General features: G+C 37.7%; 2 protein-coding genes across 2 annotated transcripts; one reads left to right on the top strand and one right to left on the bottom strand.

Annotated features, from left to right (window-relative positions):
* The first annotated feature begins 2,841 nt into the window (after positions 1 to 2,841).
* LOC145501826 (uncharacterized) lies at positions 2,842 to 4,318 on the top strand. The gene is made up of 2 exons (XM_081481214.1): positions 2,842 to 3,343; positions 4,174 to 4,318. The coding sequence occupies exons 1-2, from the start codon at positions 3,030 to 3,032 to the stop codon at positions 4,316 to 4,318; spliced, it is 459 nt and encodes a 152-aa protein (XP_081337340.1). The 5' UTR covers positions 2,842 to 3,029.
* An 8,937-nt stretch (positions 4,319 to 13,255) lies between these two features.
* LOC145500695 (melanopsin-like) lies at positions 13,256 to 14,642 on the bottom strand. The gene has a single exon (XM_081480218.1). It carries the CDS (start codon positions 14,361 to 14,363, stop codon positions 13,470 to 13,472), a length of 894 nt encoding a protein of 297 aa, XP_081336344.1. The 5' UTR covers positions 14,364 to 14,642; the 3' UTR covers positions 13,256 to 13,469.
* Between the last annotated feature and the right edge of the window lie 7,129 nt (positions 14,643 to 21,771).

The following is a 21,771-nucleotide window of genomic DNA, read 5'->3' on the forward strand; positions in this document are numbered from 1 at the left end:
TGTTTTCAGATCAAGAAGCAAATTAAAAATGGTATTAAGCCTATCTAGATGCCATGATATTATTGTCTCGTTACGTTTTGGTGCAATGCACCTTTTCTAGACAGTTCAAGATGGAAATACACCAACATTAAGTCAATAGTTATTTAGGATCATAGAATTGTAACACTTTGTTTTCAATTACTTTTGTCATTTTTCCGGTGGGCCAATATTATATTTCTCCTTGAAGTTTGACTGGTTTTCATTTACACTGAGACTACTTACCAGGGTCTAAAGTTTTCTATTAAGGTAGGCTGAGGTCATCTTGTGGACATTCGGTAACATCTACTGTAGCAAGATATCATTCTTTTGATTGAAAGAACACTGTTTCACCACTAAAGTTTACTATCTTTTTATGTTCAGTGACAATTAATCTTTTATAAAGCCTCACAATCGCAGTCATTGAAACAAACTTTTTTTTTCGTGCGCTGCAAATCCAAATTGCATTAGTCGTTATGGTAACGAGGTAAATTTGAACCCCACACTACATGTTCTTCATCCACCGTTATTATTAAGGCGCTTACATGTAACAATAGTTGCGTGATCTCAACGTTGTAAATATATCCAGGATCAGGAAAAAAAGCAACGTGTTCCTACTAAAACAGGAATCTTTTTTCGCTGTTAAATTATTTCTTAGTTAATCACATTATTATTATCTTTTTTTTTAACCTGTCTCGTGCTGTTCACAAATGGATTACAAGACATCCCGATAAAAGCAATTTTATTGAATGGAAAAACAAACTTTTAGCGAAAGACTTTCTCATAAATAACCATCTATTTGCTTTTAGCTATATTTATCATTACAGTGGTGTATTACTTTTTAAAATTATATTTTCGTTCAAACTATTAAACCCGTCTTTCTCTCTACAGAAACAAATTGTCAGATCACTTTTCAAAAAAACTTCGTAAGAGAGAGCATCTTGTTTACAACTGGGGTAAGTTGAGGACGTTTCAACTTTTTTTTCACTCTCAAGTTATCTTCCCAATATTTGGTCTGGTAATTGTTCTCGTAGAAGTTTGGAAAGAACTTTTATTGTTTGTTGTTGAGCTTTATGGTCTTTGTTTTTACAATGTTCTTTGAAAAAGCTTGGAAATTGATGCAATATATCTAGAGGATAAGTTATCCACATTATTTTATCGATTCTACGCCAATTTAGAGCTTTTGGAGGGCATCGAAGGTTAATCAAAATTTGCAACATAAAATTACGGATCACTTCTTGAGTTTTTGCTTCCTCTTTTATATCAATTACCTTATTATATTATTTTCGTCACAGTGTCTATTTATCCTCCAACAAGAAATTCAAGGGGAGGGCTTCTACTAAGGTAAGATTGAGAGTTGTTTCAACTGTTCTTTTTATACAAGTGAATATATGAAAGCTCATATATTTGAACTGCGCGATGCGGAGAAAGATATGAAGACGTGATTGGTTTTCCCCTTTATACACACAACTTTTGGCAACTTGTGTAATTAAATTAAAAATAGAAGAACCGTAGCCAGGACAAAACATATTAAAAATTTATAAAAAACGTTCACTGGCTATATAAAGTTAAAACTTTCAGAGCTTTCGGCTGCCAGACTACAGCCTTCGATGGACAAAAAATGGAAAAGATAACAACTACAAATATATACAAAAATAGGTGGAACTATAAAAAGAGTATATTAAAATGGAAAAATATAAGTGTTAATAAACTAATTGTTCTTTTTTAAAAGAATAGAGTACTGATTGGGGAGCGGTCTAGAATTGTTATCTGCATGATCTATCGAAGCGGTGTGCCATGGTTCTAACGTCTTGCGAATACGTGAAGAACCTTTGTCAATCACTTGGGAATTTTTAAAGTCAATAGAGTGATTTGAAGACCAAGCGTGTTTAGCGATGTTGGAACCTCTTGCGTAAGACATCACATTCCTCAAGTGTTCTTTTTTTCTCGTTTCAAAGCATCTGCCAGTCTCGCCTACATAACTCCATGGGCAGTCGGCACAAGATATTTTATAAACCACATTTGGTTGAAGTTCAATCGGAGGTCGAGATTTAGGAGAAGGAAACTCCTGTTGTAATGTCTTGACTGGCTTGCTGACAACTCGAATATCATGTTTTTGAAGAAGTCGATTCAGAGGCTGAGAAATTCCATTAATGTAGGGGAGGACTGCATAACTAGAGGAAACGGGGGGTGTGGCCCATTTGAAAAACATACAAACAAGGTCCTCAGTAGCCTGCAGTGCAGGTGTCTTATTGGGGCGAGTTAGCGTTACAACCTTGCGACCGCCTTTTTAGACCGCCATGTTAGACCGCCATGTTAGACGGTGGGGGGTGGGGGAGGGGCTGGGATGGAAATTGTGCGCCGAGTAGAAGATATCCTCTTTAGAATGTTGGAGATGACATTTTGGGGGTAATTGTTAGAACGCAGAGCATCGGTGACATGATTAAGTTCAGCCTCTTTTCCTTGTTTCGTGCTCGGCAGTTAAGTTGCACGATGTAATTTGAAAACAGATGACACCAGGATTTTGATGAAAGCAGACAAAGGAAATTGCTTTGTTGTATTAGATAGTGGTGACTACAACAACAAAATGAACGCTTTTTTAAATGATCGCAACACCTATGAACTGGATTTAAACTATTGAAATGAATTATTCTCAACTGAGCTAAACGTACATGTTTGTTAGTCAGCTGGCCACTAAAAATTCTGTGAATAAAGCTTGTATTGCACTGTATTGTACACAACGTATTTTTACTACGAACAGCATTAATACATTGTATGATGATCATGTGTCTGCAACTCACTTTCCAGGATAATTATGACTTTATCATTTATCACCTGCAGGAAAGGACATATGTGTGCAGAACCACAGCATTCTGTTTGTTGCATTTGATCGATCAGAAACCTTTGATGTGCAGCAAGTGCATGCTGTATGTAACAAGAGCTGTGGAAGCACAGCTTTTGTCAGCAATATAAACACTGTAATTCCACATGGATCAGTCAAGACTGCCATTATTATGGATTGTATATCAAACTTTAACCTTGATGCCAATAGCCAGAAAATTTATGAGCAACCCATCAAGGATTACTTCAGTACCTTTGTTCTTGATCAAGGGGACTTCTACTTGAATAAAGGAAGCTATCTTGCAGCGGTTGGCAGAGAAGACGAAAAGGACCTCTTGACCAAATATGTTGATCAATTTAATGAAGTGAAGAAGACAACATATGATCAATACCGTGTGTTTGATTTCACGTGGAACTTCAAGGGGAAACCAACTGGCATAAATTTGACAAATGTAGAAACTGCATTTGAAAAGTCTGATACATTAAGGTGAGCATCACTAACAATATGAAGGACAGCTCATACATGTATTAACTGTTGAAGTTGCTTAGGACTTTTACATTGTACATTAACATGGTTACCGTTTACATAATCCGCATATACATAATCAGTATATGGTATACATAATACGCATATATATGCATGTACAGAGCTATTCAAGCACAAACTCAGACCTTCACTCTTGAGACAGAGATCATCTCTGCTTAGAGAAGGGTTGATATCTTTCCAGTCAACATCATTATATTGCTTGGGTCACACTTCTCACCAGGGCTTCAAAAAAAGCATGAATTCCAGCTTGCCTTTCAGACAAGCAGCTTGCAAAATTTGGTTGCCTTGCACAAGTTTTAGTTTACTTTTTTAAGTTTAATTGGCAGACAACATACCTGGACCCTTCCCTATAGGCAAGTGGGAATGAAAAGTTACTTGCGCAGCAGGAAAATCTACTTGTCCAAGACGACTGTACAACACTTTTTTCAAGTCCCAACATATGTTCATTCTTGATAGAGTAAAACCCTTGATTTGTTACTGATCACGTTGCTCAATTCAACATTGAAATCTGAGAGAGGTTCCGGAAACTGTACTGTTCAGCATTGCTATTTTGATGTGGATCAACTGGCAACAAGTTTTGAAATTTTCACTTCTTTCTTTTGTAGTAAATTACCATGGGTCTGTTAAATATTATTTTTATTTATTAAATTAAACATGACTTGTAATAATGAGTTTTTGTAAATATTGAAACTCATGTTTGTTCAATTTTGTGGGCTTGAAAGTTGATTTATTTCAATGAATTTAAAAGGAACTTTAATTTCTTGCAACAGTTTTTGGGATGCCAACATCAAGTCTATACTACTGACAGATACCTGCTATCAACGCGACCCACTATTTAGCTGCCAATCTAGTTCTAATTGTGATAACTATTTGACAGCTTCGCCAAGATTATCATCCCTTGAATTCAAGGGATGATAATCTTGGCTTCATGTACAATACTGTGACTGCAGCAAAAAACCTCACCAAGTTTTTAGTTTGCTCTGACTCAGGTAATGAACTATGTGTAATTATTGTATAATAATGAATACAGCTCTGTCAAATAGAATGGGAATTTGTCCTAAATACTATAATAAGCTTTCTTCTTTTAATCAAAGCATGTACAAATATAGATGCATGTTAAAAGAAAATACTAGGTACACTCCTGGGGGGGGGGGGGGCACTGCCATATATGGGCTATATAGGTATGTGCCGCTGTGAAGGGTATGGTTTTCAAGCAGTTTACTCTAGGATAGGGTGTGTAAATCAGAGCATTTGGGTCTAGAATAAGGTATCATTTTTCACAAAACTGATTAGTTGATTGAAGATTTTATCTAGACTAAGGAAACCAGGGATTGCCACTCAACAATATAAAAAAATCAAATCGGCAAGTTTAAATTTATGCAAATCAGCCTCAACAGTGTCGATAGATTGGGGGATTTGGGGAAATTACTCTAGTATAGGGTAGCAAAATTCAGCTGAACTAGCTCTGGTATAGGCTAAGGGTTCCAGGGTCCCAGCGGCACATCCCCACCCAGAAATTCCCAAAGTACCCCCCCCCGGGGGTACACTGTATATTAACTGCCTTGAGTGACTTGATATCAACTGATCGGTACTAACGGTTCCCTTTGTAAGGATACCTGATTTAAAAAAACACATTAAGCAACAACCTGGCAAACAAATCAACATACAGTTATGTATGTATGAGAAGATCTAGAGATGTGGGAGAAAAGTATGGACAGGAGTGGTAGAAGAGCATTCGTTGGATAAATAATGCGCAGGGAGAGTGGTATAAGCACAAGGGGTGCAAGACATGCAGTCTTTTGGCCAGATGGCTGCCAGCTGTCCTGTGGATGGCCACTTTTCAAAGAAAATTGTTTTATTTTTCATATGTTGCTTTATAAATTGTTCATTTGAGCAGGCCCTATAGTGCATTTTGGATGCAGGGCTTGACTTTAACGGTATCCATCTAGCCACAGACTAGTAGAAATTTAGTTTTGGCTCGTAGGTTTTCAATTTCCACCAGCCACTTTGGCTAGTCAACAAAATGAAATTGGCTGAACTAGTTTCTGTCTTCCTCAAGGAAGACAAACACAAAATTTACACTTATCTCGGAAACAAGGTCAGAATTTCATTGTGGACATTATCATGCTAACGGGCATGTGGTGTTCGGCATGTATGCAAATTTAAGTTTGTCTACTTTTCGCTGGGTGGTACGTAAACAGGGAACTGAACATTTTAATTTTGTTGAAAGAAATATTTGACAAACAAGACAGCATTTTCTGAAAGCACACATCAATGCTCTTTTTTGTTTCACAATTTTTTTCATGCGCAAAGTAGTATGGAACTGTAAAGGGATAACCTTTCATTTAGCGTAACAATACATGGGTGATTTCTCTTTGTATGCATAGTTACAATCTTACCACTACAGAAATATTTAGATGAGAAATAGATGCAATATAACTAGAGGATAAGTTATCCACATTATTTTATCGATTCTACGCCAATTTAGAGCTTTTGGAGGGCATCGAAGGTTAATCAAAATTTGCAACATAAAATTACGGATCACTTCTTGAGTATTTGCTTCCTCTTTTATATCAATTACCTTATTATATTGTTTTCGTTACAGTGTCTATTTATCCTCCAACAAGAAATTCAAGGGGAGGGCTTCTACTAAAGTAAGATCGAGAGTTGTTTCAACTGTTCTTTTGATACAAGTGAATATATGAAAGCTCATATATTTGAACTGCGGAGAAAGATATGAAGACGTGATTGGTTTTCCCATTTATACACACAACTTTTGACAACTTGTGCAATTAAAACCGGAAAAAATTCAGTCTTGAACGGGATTCGAACCCATGACCTCTGCGGTACCAGTGCAGTACTCTATCAACTGAGCTATCAAGCCAACTGGGAGATGGTCACTTTTTGATACTGGCATTTGTAGTTCAGTACGTTATAAAAAGAGCAAAATCTGTTGATTTTTTTGTCGTGTTCATTAAAAAATGACCGTTAGAAAACCTGGTACATCAATACAGTGAGCACCGCGATTACATGTTCTTGTTTATACGAGGTATGTTGAGAAGAGATTCTGAAATTACCTATTGGCACTTAATTTCGGCGCGGTTTCTGCTGGGCCATATCTTCCGAGTGTTTGATATCGTGATTTCAAGAAGAAAAATTAATAAAAGGGCGTTAGATTTCACGAAAAAAAAGGGCTTGTTTAACAAATTTTACAACCGTAATGAATCGTCAATGCTAAGGAATACTTGAAACAGAAACTTTTAGATCATCCAGATCCTCAAAATGATCTTGTGGGGGAGGTTTCGTTTCACCACTGAAAAAGTTGGACTGCTACAAAAAAAACTTGTCAATGATCAGGGATTTTTGTGACTGTACTTAAGACATTCTGAAAGAAATGGAAGAAGAAAGTGTTCCAGAAGAACATAGCCAAAAAGGCCGTACAGAAATTAAATTTTCAACTTTTATGGATGCCATTTTCCTCTCCGATAACACTTCGCAAAATGTAAATGTTGCTCCTGGCGGAAAGTATCTTTTGGGTTTCAGTTCTATCTCGTATTGAATAGGTTTAGGGTTCCGAAATCCAAATCTAAAACAAAGAAAATGTGTTGTCGCAAGCAACCTCTGAATCAAAAAGCTGAACTGATCGAGTTGTTACCACGTCAAGACTCACTTCAAGCCTTCTTTAGCCTTGATCGGCTGGCACTAGCGGTTTTGTTTTCCTCTTCACTTTCACTTGGATCGGTGCAAAGATCTTCTCCTGTTCAAAATGCGACCCTTTGGCGCTCGCGTCTGACGCATCGTTCTAATCTCGACTACTTTTTCCATCGTGGTGTTTTCTTCGCACTTGAAAAAAGACACGACCTTTTGTTTTCTTCTTTGACGACATGAAAAATATCAGCCTACAATTTGCAAACGAACAAAAAAATCGAAAGGCTCATGGAAGATCCAAGATTTGTTAAATAAAAGGTTTCAAACAGATCTATATGAAAATGCCGGAAAACTAGCTAAAACAATAAATCTGCACTACTTTTGAGAAACACAGTCAATACGTTCAAAATGTCTCTTTCGTGTTCAGAAAGTTAAATAACCGAAAAAGTTGATTTTCAAGAACTTCTCTTTCCTATTAAAACCCTGCAAAACACGGCAGAGGTTTTTTCAAGTTTTGACGAAAGCAAATGGATCTTGCATAACGTGTATAGAATATTGGTTAGGTAATCCAGTGATGTCTTTTACAGTTTTTCTATCTAAATATTAACAGTCTCTCTTCATATCTAGGTGATTTCTGTCTGACTCCATCAATACGGTTCTTTAAACAACAGCGATAGAATGCCCCCTCTGCTTCCTGACTCAGACTGCATTCCATGGCTCGCTGTGATCATCCTTGAATGTCTGGCCATAGTTGTCCTGAATATCATCACCATTATTGTATTTGTGAAGCAGCGTCAGCTACAGCGCCGGAGTACATACTTGATCATACATCTGACAATAATTGATCTCTTAGTTGGGGCGGTCTCAGGGCCTCTGCAGATTGATAGAAGCCTCACTTTCTGTGAACTACGGAACTTCCGTGCTTCGAATAACATTTGGTCCATTTATGTTAAATTTGCATTACTTCATTTATTTTCCTTTACCTCCTTTGTAAATCTCGTTTTTGTTCCATTAGAACGCCTATATGCCACACTTCGTTCTTTTAAGGTGGCTCAAAACAGTTTCCAACACTTAGATTTGGATGGGTCGTTATAACCACTCTTTATCAGTTGATGCTACAATCATGGTATCAAAAAACTGTTCAATCATTGGTGAACATGTTGGTATCATTTTCGTGACACAATAGGTTATCATAGCATCAGTATGACCTCCTAAAAACACCCTTAATTACAGCTTTAGGGGCTTCTAATTCAAAAACGGCACGGTGAAATTTTTTATATTATCAACTTTTCATAAGCATGATAAGACGCAACTTTTGGCAAAGTTTAAAAAAATTCTGCACATGGGGTTCAGAGCCACCTTAAATTTTCAAAAAAAAAATTATTGCAAATTCAGACCATCGAAGAATGACGTATATATGCTGATCGTCCTCAGAGAGAATCAAAATGCGAGGTCCGAACGGTGCTTGACAATTAAGCTCAGTAGGAATGATTTATATTCAGGAGCAAAGGCTAAGCTACGCTGTTCGTCTTTAATATAATAACAATGACAATAACAATAACAATAACAATAACAACAATAATAACAATAATAATAATAACAATATTAATAGTAACAATAATAAATACGTTATTTATACAGCAAAAAAAAGATTAGCTGAATTTAAATATAAAGACAGCTGGTAGAAGCCTATGTACAGTTGATAGAATATTTCAAATATCTTACCCAGGAAAACACAAAACAAAAACGTCTTCTCTGTAACAAATTTGCAATTAATTACGGACCATCGCCGAATGACGTATATATGCTAACTCTGAAGCACTTGGCCACAGAATGCAAGTTTGGAGAGGCCATGGAAACCGAGCGCCTTCGTGACCGATTAGTTTCAGGTATCCGTGACTCGAAGATGATTACTGAGTTGTTGAAAGTAAACTTCGCCGACCTTTCTTTTGATCTTGGGTTTGAAAAGTGTTTGGCTATAGAGGAAGCTAATACAGATGTTGAAGTGCTTCAGGGAGAACAAGGGTCAGGTAACCCAGTCAATAAACTTGACACTGCCAAACTTGGGGGAGAACAAGCCTCATCCAAGTCGCCACCAAAGGCAGGGGGTTCCCGAGGAAAGAACACTAAGAAGTCTAAACCTTATTACCGCTCTTCGGGATCACATAACTCACAAAAGTGTCCCTTCATGAAGGAAGGCTGTTTTCACTGTGGCATAATTGGACACACACAGCGAGCATGTAGGAAGATACAGGCCACCCAGGGGGTGACTGAGGTAAATGTCATGGAGGGTGATGACTCAGAAGAAAGCAATGGGGAATATGGGGACCTGTACCATGTTTCTGACAGTAAAAGCAGAAAGCCCATTTCGTTTAAGATCTACCTTGAAGGTCGACCAGTGACTATGGAGCTGCTGACAATCTAAGGAACTTCCAATATATGTAGTGAAGAATGAGGGGCCCACCCTTTTTGGCAGAGAATGGTTGGAGTCTATCCATCTGGACTCGACCTTACTTCAGTTGGAAACATCAGACACCATTCAAGCCTTGGAAGATGTTTTGAGTAAACAAACAAGAGTTTTCTCTGAAGGTCCAAGCACGGATCCAAATTAAAGAGAGTGCCCGGCCCCGATTCTGGAAAGACCGCCCATTAGCGTTAGCTCGTAAACCAGCAGTGGATGAAGCATTGAGAGAGCTAGAAGCTGAAGGAGTTATTAAGAAGGTAGCTACTAGTGAGTGGGCTGCTCCAATCGTGACTCCTGTGAAGAAGGAGGGCAGTGCAAGAGTGTGTGGTGATTTCAAGGTGACCATCAATCCACAGTTGAAAGTAGACGAGTACCCTCTTCCCCGCATTGATAATATTTACGCCAGCCTTGGTGGGGGTACATTGTTCAGCGTCCTTGACCTGCGTAACGCTTACGTTACGGTTGAGGAGCACTCCAGGCCATTCCTCACCATTAACACAACCCGCGGTTTGTACCAGTACCAGCGTCTTCCTTATGGTGTGGCTTCAGCGCCAGCCATCTGGCAGCGGGCAACTTTGAATACTAGTGGACTTACACTAAGTACATTTACTTAGTGAACTCAATTTAGTTCAGGGGCCGGTAATGTAGCGACTAGAAGTTTCTTTTCACGTTTCTCCGTGACCCCAAGGAATTATGCAACCCACTCTGTAGTACTTAAGCATTCTTCATTATGCGTAGTTTTGTGTTTCATTTTGGTCAGTGCTTCTTAGCACTGAAAGTTCTGCTGGTTTCTACCATGCTTTCCTTAGCTGCTTCTCCCTGTTGTGAGCCTTGAAGTACAAATTCTAGAATTCGAGTCGCCACAGTTTTCCACACATACCTACGATCACTTTTTGTTTCTCTCGTGCTTACGCCCAGCATGATTAAACTTGTGCATTAAAACTGTGAGGGATCCCCAGCAAGGATCCCCAGTGTAAGGATCCCCAGCATTTCCAGAGCTATTATAATTTTTAGCTGACACTTGCTTAGAACTCAGAGCTGGCATCTGCATAGCAACGTTCTGGAGGCTGCCATCTGATTGTAAATGGAGTAGTTGTCCAGTTCCAGTCATTAACGAGCTGATGCTAAACAGTAAACTTTGCTTTATATTTTAGTCAGTGACTTCATTTTATACATGTATGAATTAGTCTGTTCATATTTTGCCAATTATAAAGCGGTTACAAATGAAAATCTATTATTTACTGTAAACAATACAACCTCATTTACACCACAGTACAACCTTACACGAGGGAGCTGGTATCTGCCTCAGGTTTAGCCATCTGCTCAATGTAACCCAGAGCCGGCATCAATCGCAAGTGTATGACCAGCTGCTCAATGCACGTCAAAATGACAGCTGAGCTGGTAAAACAGTATCAGTGACTTATGTTGTCTGATAAATTCTCTCAACATCATTCCATAAAAATTCACAAAATACACACTTATCATTCAGCCTTAAAAGTAAAAAAAAATCAGCCTTACGGTCAATATATGTTTTACTAATTTCAAAAGCTATATTGCTTAATGAGGATGACTACTTCGTGTAATGAATCTTCTCATTTAGATGCAAATTATGATACTTATGATAGAAGTGTGTCATAATTAGTTTCCTTTTCCTACATAAGTAATAACCACATGATTAGAAACTTAAATCAAAATAACTGACGTCATTATGTATTTTGTGAATTTTAATGGGGATGGTTTACCCAGCATCTAGAGCCACCTCTTTGCTAGCTGTCATCTGCTCAGTATCAGTCACCAGAGTGCATGAATATTGAAGCACATAATAATATTATGCTTACAGCTGACCGCGGTAGCTTTCACAATTCTGCTGCAATATAATTATCAAAGGGAGCTGGATGGCATCTGCCACAACCCTCAGCTTGAGTTTACCCTTTTCTTGATCCCGTGAATTATTAAGTACTGTAGCTGTGTAATAAAAAAACATGGATATGTTCATTACACAGCCTACCTGCTCAGTGCTACGCAATGCCATTTTATTTGAAACAACTCAATTTGCAGTGACAAACCTCAAAATCAAGGTTTTTAACCCAACAGTCAGAAAGGCACATCATGTTTACAGGCATCTCCATAACACAGAGCTGTGCCCTCGTCAACTATCACACGCTAGAAATCTCGAGCTCACAATCTAATTGCCTATTAGTTTTCTATATTTTGGGGGCGTTTTTAATAAAACAGTTTTCCATTTGCGCTTGTTGGGTATGAGATGATAATTGCCAACTCGGTGCTACGCGCCTCGCCCCTCTCATCTTTTAGTATAAATTAATCTACTAGCGTTATATCACGAATGCCGTTGTCTGATTGGCTACGCTACTCACTATCTATTCTGTGATAGATAGTGAGTGGCGTAGCAGTGTGCCCTTCTTAACAATATGACGGTCGCTTCGTTTTCGAAGTGTCTGTGAAGAGGATTTAGATAAAGGTTTGAACGACTAATAGATTCATACGAAAACAATTAGATTATCCGCTTTCGATTGCTACGCGTGATAGTTAACTCGGGCTGCGCCTTCGTCAACTATTTATTTATTTATTTATTTATTTATTTATTTAACTATCATGCGAAAGAAATCGAGAGCGAATAATCTAATTGTTTGATACCCAACACGCGCTCGTGGAATAATTGTTAACTCTGATTTCTCTTATTATTTATAGCAGTTAGCACAATCAAAGGTCTACTATAACCATGAGTATGCTTTTTAACATCTATCAATAATTACATCAAAGAAGCCCTCAGCTCCAAAATCATAAAACTTCAATTATCGAAACCTGTTCACCTTACTTGATATCTTGATATAACAACTTTTAGCAGTTGCCTTAAATAAGAAGTTTGTCGATCTTGAAACTGTAGACATCAGTAATTGACTCAATTGGCTAAAAATAATGAAACTCGATATTTTCTTGTTTTATATCGATGAAATAAAGAAACGTATAATGTCCACACGAAAGAGCGCTGCCCCCGATTCAGCATCGTTCCTTTTGACCGTTTTTCCCGTGTGTGGGAATGACTGTTTTAGTTGTCGACAACTATCGAAACATGACACACATTTGAGCATGCGTGTTGTGTTTTTCGCATGCGTAGTGAACGTTATTTTCCAAGCTCTCGCCTACCTGACTTAGTTTCGACGCACCAATGTGTGGAATGCTCGCATCGGACACACTTAGTTGTCGGCCATACCAAAAGACATACTTGTAACAGCAACATAGTTTTATTTATCTTATTATCATTAATATTATTATTATTGTTATTATTATTATTATTATTATTATTTACAGCAATAATGCAATCAAATATGTAACATAGCACTGAATATGCCTTTTGAACATCTATCAAGTTTTAATCAAAAACATTATTCAACCGAGTTCGCTTTTCCCTTCGAAGGTAGGAGAGACGGAAAAGAGCCCTGGAGTCGGCCAATGGATTCTGTGATTTTTTTGGTCCCTTGATTTTGACCGAATAGAAGCAGATTAAAATTTCGCCTGAACATGTCGGGGAAATTTCGGAAAAGTCTTTCTCAAAAATTTTTTTTTTTCTGTTCGAAATCCATTTTGCTCATTTTGTACCAGCGTTTTTTTTTTTTTTGTTTTTTTTTCATTTTGCAATAATTTCCCGGCTTCCTACCTTAGAGGATGAAGCGACGTTTGGAGCTGGAGTGTTCTATTTCTGAAATGGAAACCCCCAGCCACAAAACCCACCACGCGATAGTGCTTCTCAATTGCTAACCTTGTCAATTTGACGAGGGTTTTATTGAACAGGAGCTGACGGAGCTGGATGGAAAGCTTAAAAACATTACAACGTCTAATAACATCGCGTTAATCCATTTACAACTCCACTTAATCTAGTATTTTAAAATGGCGTAACCAGGCAGGCAACTTGAATGACGCTACATATTATCTCTATTACATGTCACGTAGAGCAACTGCAACTTGTCTTTGTTGCTGAGGTCTCAGTTTGCGAAAGAGAGCAAGTAAAGCTGATCTGTACTCTGGCATGCGGATAGTGTATAATATAGGATTTACAAGAGAGTTGGCATGTAATAAAACCACCAATACATAATCTAAATGAAAGAGCACTGAATCGGGCGATGAAAGCCATAAATCATACCCGCTTAAAATCACAAGACCAAATATAACATATGGCAAGCTTAATAAGAGAGATACAACAGTCACAATCAACAATGTCGTGGTCAGTTTTGTTTCTCTACTGGCTGCACCATGGTGTTGAGGCTGCGCTCCACAACGGACTTTAATAACAATGGACGTGTAAGAAACAAAAATAATCAAAAGACAAATAAGGAAAAAAGTAGTCCTTAAGTAAACATGATGATCTAATTTACTAAAAAGTCCAAGAAGTACGTAAGTAACTATTGCCAGCCCAGCTGTGATCCAAACAACGGCAATTATTAGCCCGTAGAGCCATTTCTTGAGCAATCGATGTTTGAAGGGCCGGTACGTCGCGTGCACTCGCTCTAAAGCAATAATTGTCATGTTTGTTAACGAACTAAGAGGGAAAAAAACCGAGAATGCTTGCAGTATATTCAACGCCCAATTTTCAATTGAACGCCGCGTGAATACATTACAGTATACCCCAGACGAATAGAACATAGTATACCCAGCAAATCCTCCAACTAACATATCTACAACTGCCAAATTTATCACCAGGTACATGCTACGCTTGCGGAGATTACGGTTTCTTATAAAAACAATTATCGTACAGAGGTTTAGCGTTACTATAGCAACAGACTCGGCTAAGCCTACAGTCATCCAGGGTATGCAGTCAGATAAAGACAGCATCTCAAAGCTCTCTCCTTTTCGTATTGGCACTAGAAGTAGTTCAGTACTCGTCTGCCTGTGGAAAGAAGTTAATGCGTATTTTTATTAGGTTCTTTTAGGGATTGCATAAGGCATGTATTTAAAAGGGATGCAAAGTTTATATCAACGTGCAGATTCATTTTGGCATAAAGCACGCGTATTGATATTCATCGGCTTTCGAGGCATTGACAACAGATTTTAATATGCTTGTTGTTTTAAATCTGCCTGATTTTTTTTAAAATGTCTGTTAATTTGTGTGTTTCCGTGGCCAGTCATTCGCTGTACACCCTAAATATCGAAAGCTCATGCTTAAATTTAAGGGAAAATTTGGTTACTGAAATTAGAGACTGAAATATTTACAATATTCACTCCACAAAAACAAACAAAAATTGCTCAAGCATTAAATTTATTGTAGGTTATTTCTTTTTGGCAGCGTATTTCGCGAAATTTCTTGCTTATAGGGACTGCCAAATATAGCTAAAAGAAATCTTTGCCACTGTAAACTAATTTTAAGTGGCTATAAGACAGCGCTTTTATTCTCTCCACAATGTCGTTTGACCTCTCAGAGTAAGCCCTTTTCTCTTCGGCCTTTGTGTCATAAAGAGTACTAATTGTTCTTTTCTTTATGTTATGCTCAAACATTTAAGGAAGAGAGCGCACGGCGATCTGGACCGTCTGAGAATCAAGCTCGCTCAAACATCTAAGGCCCAGTTCATACGTCGCACTTCTGCCGTGTCGAATTCAATTCAATTAAGTGCGGCAGAAATGCGACTGTCGATTCATAAGTCGCACTTGTGTCGCACTTAATTCGGAGTTTGTAGTGTCGGGTATGTCAGCCAGCGGAAAATGTTTTAAACGGAGGGTATTCAATATGGCGGACGAAAATACTGAGCGACGAAGAACTTTAATTTTGCAAAACATTGACCGCCAATGGAACGAGAAGAAGGCTGACAACGGAGCAGTATGTGTTGCAATATGCTCAGGTTGCATTGGGTCGAAAATGGCCAAGTTTCTTCTTTTTCTTGAGCGGGAAAACATTTACGCATGCTCAATACATTAAGATAATGTATGCATTAGATTCGACACGGCAGAAATTCGACGTCTGAATCGGTGTCGCATTTCTGTCGGATAATGCGACAAGACCAGTCGAACGTGCGGCAGAAATGCGGCAGCCGATTCAGACGTCGAATTTCTGTCGAATTTAATTCGTTGAATTGAATTCGACACGGCAGAAATGCGACGTATGAACCGGGCCTAAGTTTTTTGTCACTCTTTTTCTTGTCTTTGTTTTTTCACTTTTTTTAATTCAGTTACTTAGTCAAACTAAGTTTCAGTTTCAAATTAATCCATGTACCCTTCTCCGGATAGAAGAAAGTTGCCCGACTCTTCTTGATTCTGTATTTATTTCCCTGCTATGACCAAAATTATACATGTAACAAACTTTCTTATAGTTAACCCTTCCAAAGGATATAAAGTATTGAGGCTTCTGCGACTGAATTGGTTGTGTTTGGCCAGACAACACAGAATTTGGTCATTTCACGTTGCTGTTTTGCGGAGGACGACAAAGAAATGTACCAAGAATTATAACGCACGTGCACAGCCACTGTTTTGCTCATTAAACCTTTTGTTTGGTGACGTTCTCGTTGCTTTTGCCGCTGCCGTCGTGTTTTGCGTAAGGTCCCTAATAGTCCAATGCGCCAGACGCGAGCGCCAAAGGGTCGTAGTTTTGAACAAAAGAAGTTGTTTTCACGGATCGAGGAAAGCAAAAGTGAACGGGAAAACAAAACCGCTAGTGCCAGCCAATCAAAATTCTTAAGGCTAAAGAAGGCTTGAAGTCAGTCTTGACGTGGTAACGACACGATCCGCAGTACAGCTTTTTGATTTCGAGGTTGCTTGTTCATAACAACAATTTGAGATGATATCGAGCGTCAATACGTGATAGAACTGAAACCCAAAAGATATTGCCCGCCAGAAGAAACATTTACATTTTGCGAAGTGTTATTGGAGAGGAAAATGGCATCCATAAAAGTTGAAAATTTAATTTCTGTACGGCTTTTCTAGCTATGTTCTTCTGGATCACTTTCTTCTTCCATTTCTTTCAGAATGTCTTTAGTACAGTCATGAAGATCTCTCGTCATTAACAAGTTTCTTGTAGCAGTCCGATTTTTTCAGTAGAGAAACGAAGTTCCCCCACAAGATCATTTTGAGGATCTGGATGATCTAAAAGTTTCTGTCTTATTATTAATGATTCATTACAGTTGTAAAATTTGTTAAACAAACCCCTTCGTTTAATTACTTTCGTGAAATCTAACGCCCTTTTATTCATTTTTCTTCTTGAAATCACGATATCAAAACCTCGGAAGATATGGCCAGGCAGAAACCGCAGCGGAATTAAGTACCAATGGGTAATTTCGGAAGCTCTTCTCGACATACCTTGCATAAACAAAAAGATGTAATCGCGGTGCTCACTGTATTGATGTACCAGGTTTTCTAACGGTCATTTTTTTAATGAACACGACAAAAAATCAACAGATTTTGTTCTTTTTATAACGTACTGAACTACAAATGCCAGTATCAAAAAGTTACCAGCTCCCAGTTTGCTTGATAGCTCAGTTGGTAGAGTACTGCACTGGTATCGCAGAGGTCATGGGTTCGAATCCCGTTCAAGACTGAATTTTTTTAGGCTTTGATTACGCAAGTGGTCAAAAGTTGTGTGTATAGATGCGATAACCAATCACGTCTTCATATCTTTCTCCGCAGTTCAAATATATGAGCTTTCATATATTCACTTGTATCAAAAGAACAGTTGAAACAACTCTCAATCTTACCTTGGTAGAAGCCCTCCTCTTGAATTTATCGTTGGAGGATAAGTACACACATAATAAGATAACTGATATAAAAGAGGAAGTGATCCGCAATCTTTTGTTGCAAATTTTGGTTAACTTTCGATGCGCTCCAAAAGTTCTAAATTGGCGTAGAATCGGTAAAATAATAAGGATAAGGTATCCACTTGATAAGTTGCATTTATTTTCAAACTCTTTGATGATCAAAGAGTGAATGTCATAGCATTGTAAAATCAAAGATCATAAAGCTCAGCAGTAAACAGTTAAAGTTCTTTCCAAACTTCAACGAAAACAGTTACCAGAACAAATATTGGAAAGATAAGTGAAAAAAAAGTTGAAACGTCTTCAACTTACCCCACTTGTAAACAAGAAGCTCTTTCTGGTGAATGTTTTTTTGAAAATAGATCTGAATTTTTTTCTTTCTGTTGGGAGAACAACGGGTTTAATAGCTTGAGCGAAAATATAATTTTAAAAGCAAAATACACCTCTATAAAGATATATAGCTAGAAGTAAATAGGCGGTTATTGATGAGAACGTTTCTTTGCTAAAAGTTTGTTTTTCCATTCAATACAAACTGCATTTGTCGGGATGTCTTGTAATCCATTTGTGAACAGCACAAGACGGGTAAAATAACGCGATTAACTTAGAAGTAATTTAACAACGAAAAAAGATTCCTTTTCCAGTGTAGGAAATCGTTGCTCTTTTTCTGGTCCGATATACATTTAGAACGTTGACATGACGTTACTATTGTTACATGTAAGTGCCTAAATAATAAAGATGGAGGAAGAATATGTCGTGTTAGGGTTAAATTTACCACGTAGCCATAACGACTAATGCAATTTGCAGCGCACGAAAAACTTTAAGTTTCCATAGTATTCAATTGTTTCAACTGACCATGATTGTGAGGCTTTATAAAAGAATAATTGTAAAATATTGAACACAAAGAGATAACAAACCCTAGTGGCGAAACAGCGTTCTTTCAGTCAAAAGAATCATATCTAATTACAGTAGACTTTACCCAATGTCCACAAGCTCATTTCAACCTACCTTAAGAGCAACTTTAGATCCTGGTAAGTAGTCTCAGAGTAAATGAAAACCAGTCAAACTTCAAAGAGAGATATAATCTTGGCCTAATTGAAAAATTGGAAAAGCAATTGTAAACAAGATGCCAACATTCTATGATACTAAATAACTACTGACTTTATATTGCTGTATTTCCATCTTCAATCAGCTCCGTGCATTGCGCCAAAGCGAAACGGGAAAAAACAGAAATAATGGTTTCTTGATAGGTTTAGTGCCATTTCTACTTCGCTTGCTGATCTGAGCTACTTTGAAAGGCAAAAGTACTCCTATCTTTTCAGCAGAGTGCTATTTGATTTCAACTTGAAACCTTATAAAAAAAAAATATTCGCTGACAGAACACTGACAACAACTGTGAATAAAGAGGCCACGCCAGCAGGAAACGCCTCTCGCCTCGTCGGTTTTAAAACAGCTCTCCAATTTAATACTCTATAAATTTTTAATGAGATACCTCCTGGCAAGACATTTGTTGTTTCTTTGAGAATGATATCATTTGTTAAGGTGATGACGGCAAATGATCGAACCCACTTGCGCGAACTGAGAACGCATGAGCCCTTTTGGAAACTGCGCTAGGGTTCTGTCCAGATATTCGCTGTCAACCCTGTGTCTAAATGAAATGCGCATGTCTGTTCTCGATTATTCTCCACCTCGGCAAATTTCTGTTATTTTCTCTTTTGTTATTGGCATGTCAAAATATTACATTCAAATTTAGACTGAACTGCACGAACGAACGTTCGTTCCCTGATTGAGAGCCGTGAAGCTTTGGCCAAATGTAAACCCGTTTACTGTGCTCGGCAAAACAGATTTCTGTGCGTATTTCTGTGTGTCTGTGCGTATTCCGATTAACTGCCGTATTTTAAAGAGAGGATCCCAAATAAAATTAACGCCATGTCTCACTGGTAGATTTGTAAAACAAGACCCTCAAATAATTTATATTCGAAGTTTAATAAACTTTAGGTATTATAACAAAATAGTTAGCGCCGGATCCACGAAGCCAAGTTTGAAATAAACGCCGGTGGCGCTTAATGAAAAACAAAACACGCTAAGACTTATTTTATTATTTTCCAACGTATTGGCGCGATTCGTGTCTTTTTACTACTATCATATTGTGGTGTTCCTGAATAATACTTGTTTTTTGCTGCAATCCGGTAAGCGACATCTAACGCTCGGTAAAAGAATTAAAGTCGAAAAAGTATTTTGAATTACAACATGATGTGAGCTAGCAGGTCTAGTTTCATTTTCATAGACGAAAGCGGATTTTTCATTCTTATCAACGGTAAAAAGAGAAGTCAAGCTATATTTCTGGTGTTCCGTCTTCGCACATTGTGCTTTTTAGAACAACGGCAAATTATAGACTGCTGCCTCGGACTTATTGCTCAGAACGTTTTTGACCCAAATTTTGGTTTGAGGTTTGGCGGCGTATCTGTAACTAATATCCGCAGCTCCCTCCTTTTCATAAAGACATGCGTATTTTTTCTTGACAACAAGAAAAAGGAGCTCGATATTTTATTCCCGTTCCTAAATTAAACCGGTATTTGATCAAATTAACAAAACTATAGCATGCCTCTTTACTCAATAATAAATAATACAATAAAAATAATTCTAAACGCTGCGAAATTATCTTCTTTGTGTAACTCAAAGTATTGTACTTATGCAGATCGCTAACTACGCCAACGTCAGTTCGCTATTTCAGCTTACTTATTTCAGCAAAGTGTAAGTTTGGCTTTTTATCTTCAAAGTTAGAGTCCGCTGAAATCAGCTGTTCATGAACTTTGAGACAAAAAACGCAGCAATCGGAAATTGCCTTTTTTCCTAACACTTCCTTTGAGCTGTTTTCAAAACAGTAATTTAGTTTTCCCAAAACTATCATACAACCTCGACACTAAAAGTCTGTCATAACCCAATTCTATTATCCTCGTTATGGTCGTGGCTTGTAGTCATGCTTTGTAGTTTTCTGTCGTGTGGATCTCTCACTTTAGGCAAATAAAATGTTTTGTATGAACGGCGAAAAAGCCAAATCTATAAATGTGATACAGTAAGTTTTCCTTACCTCAGAAATGCCTTCGATTAAAATTCTACGACAACGGAAAAAGGAAAATTTCATTTCAGTTTTTGTATTACCTACTATAGCACCAAAGGACGAATCCAATTCAGTCTTCTCTAGATGCCTCAATTTATTCTTCTAACTACAACTGCAAAACATCCATTAAAGCCAAAAATGCATAATTAGAGAACAAAGTACCCCATATTACCGGAGCAAGCCTGAATAATGGTATGTTGCTTTTCGGCCGCCTCATTTAAGTAGATTTTAAAGCAAGTTAACTTTAGGCATTTTTAGATAAAGTCCTGGAATTTTGCACCCATATATCCTAGCGGTAAGAGCTATGATAGTAAAGCGGTTGATTACTACAATTTATACCATCGTTTAATCCTAATATTTGACTAACCTTAGCTGATCTAGAAGATGGTTTTTGTCAACGAAACGCGTAGCAGCCGCTAGGTTTATGTTTATGTCAAGCTTCACAGTTTTTCTTAATATAAATGCGGATAAACCAGCTGAAAACATCTGATAAAAGAGAAAAGTAGATTTTCATATGAGATAGACAGTTCCACGTAAATGGTTCGACAGATGTCATGCCAGGGGGATGAAAAATAGTTAATTAACCCAACTGATCAGTTTTTATGTCACCAGGTTTAATTTTTTCAATGAAATGAACCAACAAATATCCCGTTTCCTTCGAACGTTTTAAAAGAATGTAGTAAATGAGCAATTGTAACTGAAACTTACTATTTACGCAAAACGTTATACGTGCCTGACTATTATTTCGAAATTAGGCGAGATTACTCATTAACACTAGGAAAGTTGAAAATTTCCTTGCACTTTACGTTTTAAAGGTGGACATACCTTACAAATGAATGATATTTTTGTTTTCAAAGGAGAGCAAAACTGAAAATGTCCAAGAAATGGGACCGTTGACATATATAAATTTCAGTGCGCTAAATCAGGCGAAACTACCTGCGTTTTCGTGTGCCCAGACTTCATCATTTGCGCCTTTATTTCCGAGTGAGAGACCAGACAATTGATGAACGAGGAACGAGAAAAGGGCAACGGGCAACGGATAACTGGCAACGAAGAGAGGGTACGTGAAATCGCTAAAATCTCTTAGCTTGTGAATCTCAATTGGGGAGCTAACATAGGAGATAACGAAAAATTCCGTCTACAAGCCTTAGTCTTTATAACATTTAGCGCCGGATCCACGAAACCAAGTTTGAAATAAACGCCGGCGGCGTTTACAGAAAAAAAAGCGCTAAGACTTCCTTTCAGCTGCTTCAAAAATTAAATGTAGTTCCGAGATATCAAAAGCCTCATAATTTTACCTAGTGGAATGAAGTACTAATTCTCTTTTCAGTATGGTATTCTCTTAAAGTGCCTCTAACCCCCCAAATTTTTTCGCTAATATAAATTT

The sequence above is a fragment of the Orbicella franksi genome, chromosome 10 (genome assembly GCF_964199315.1).
Source record: "Orbicella franksi chromosome 10, jaOrbFran1.1, whole genome shotgun sequence".
Classification (NCBI taxonomy): domain Eukaryota; kingdom Metazoa; phylum Cnidaria; class Anthozoa; order Scleractinia; family Merulinidae; genus Orbicella; species Orbicella franksi.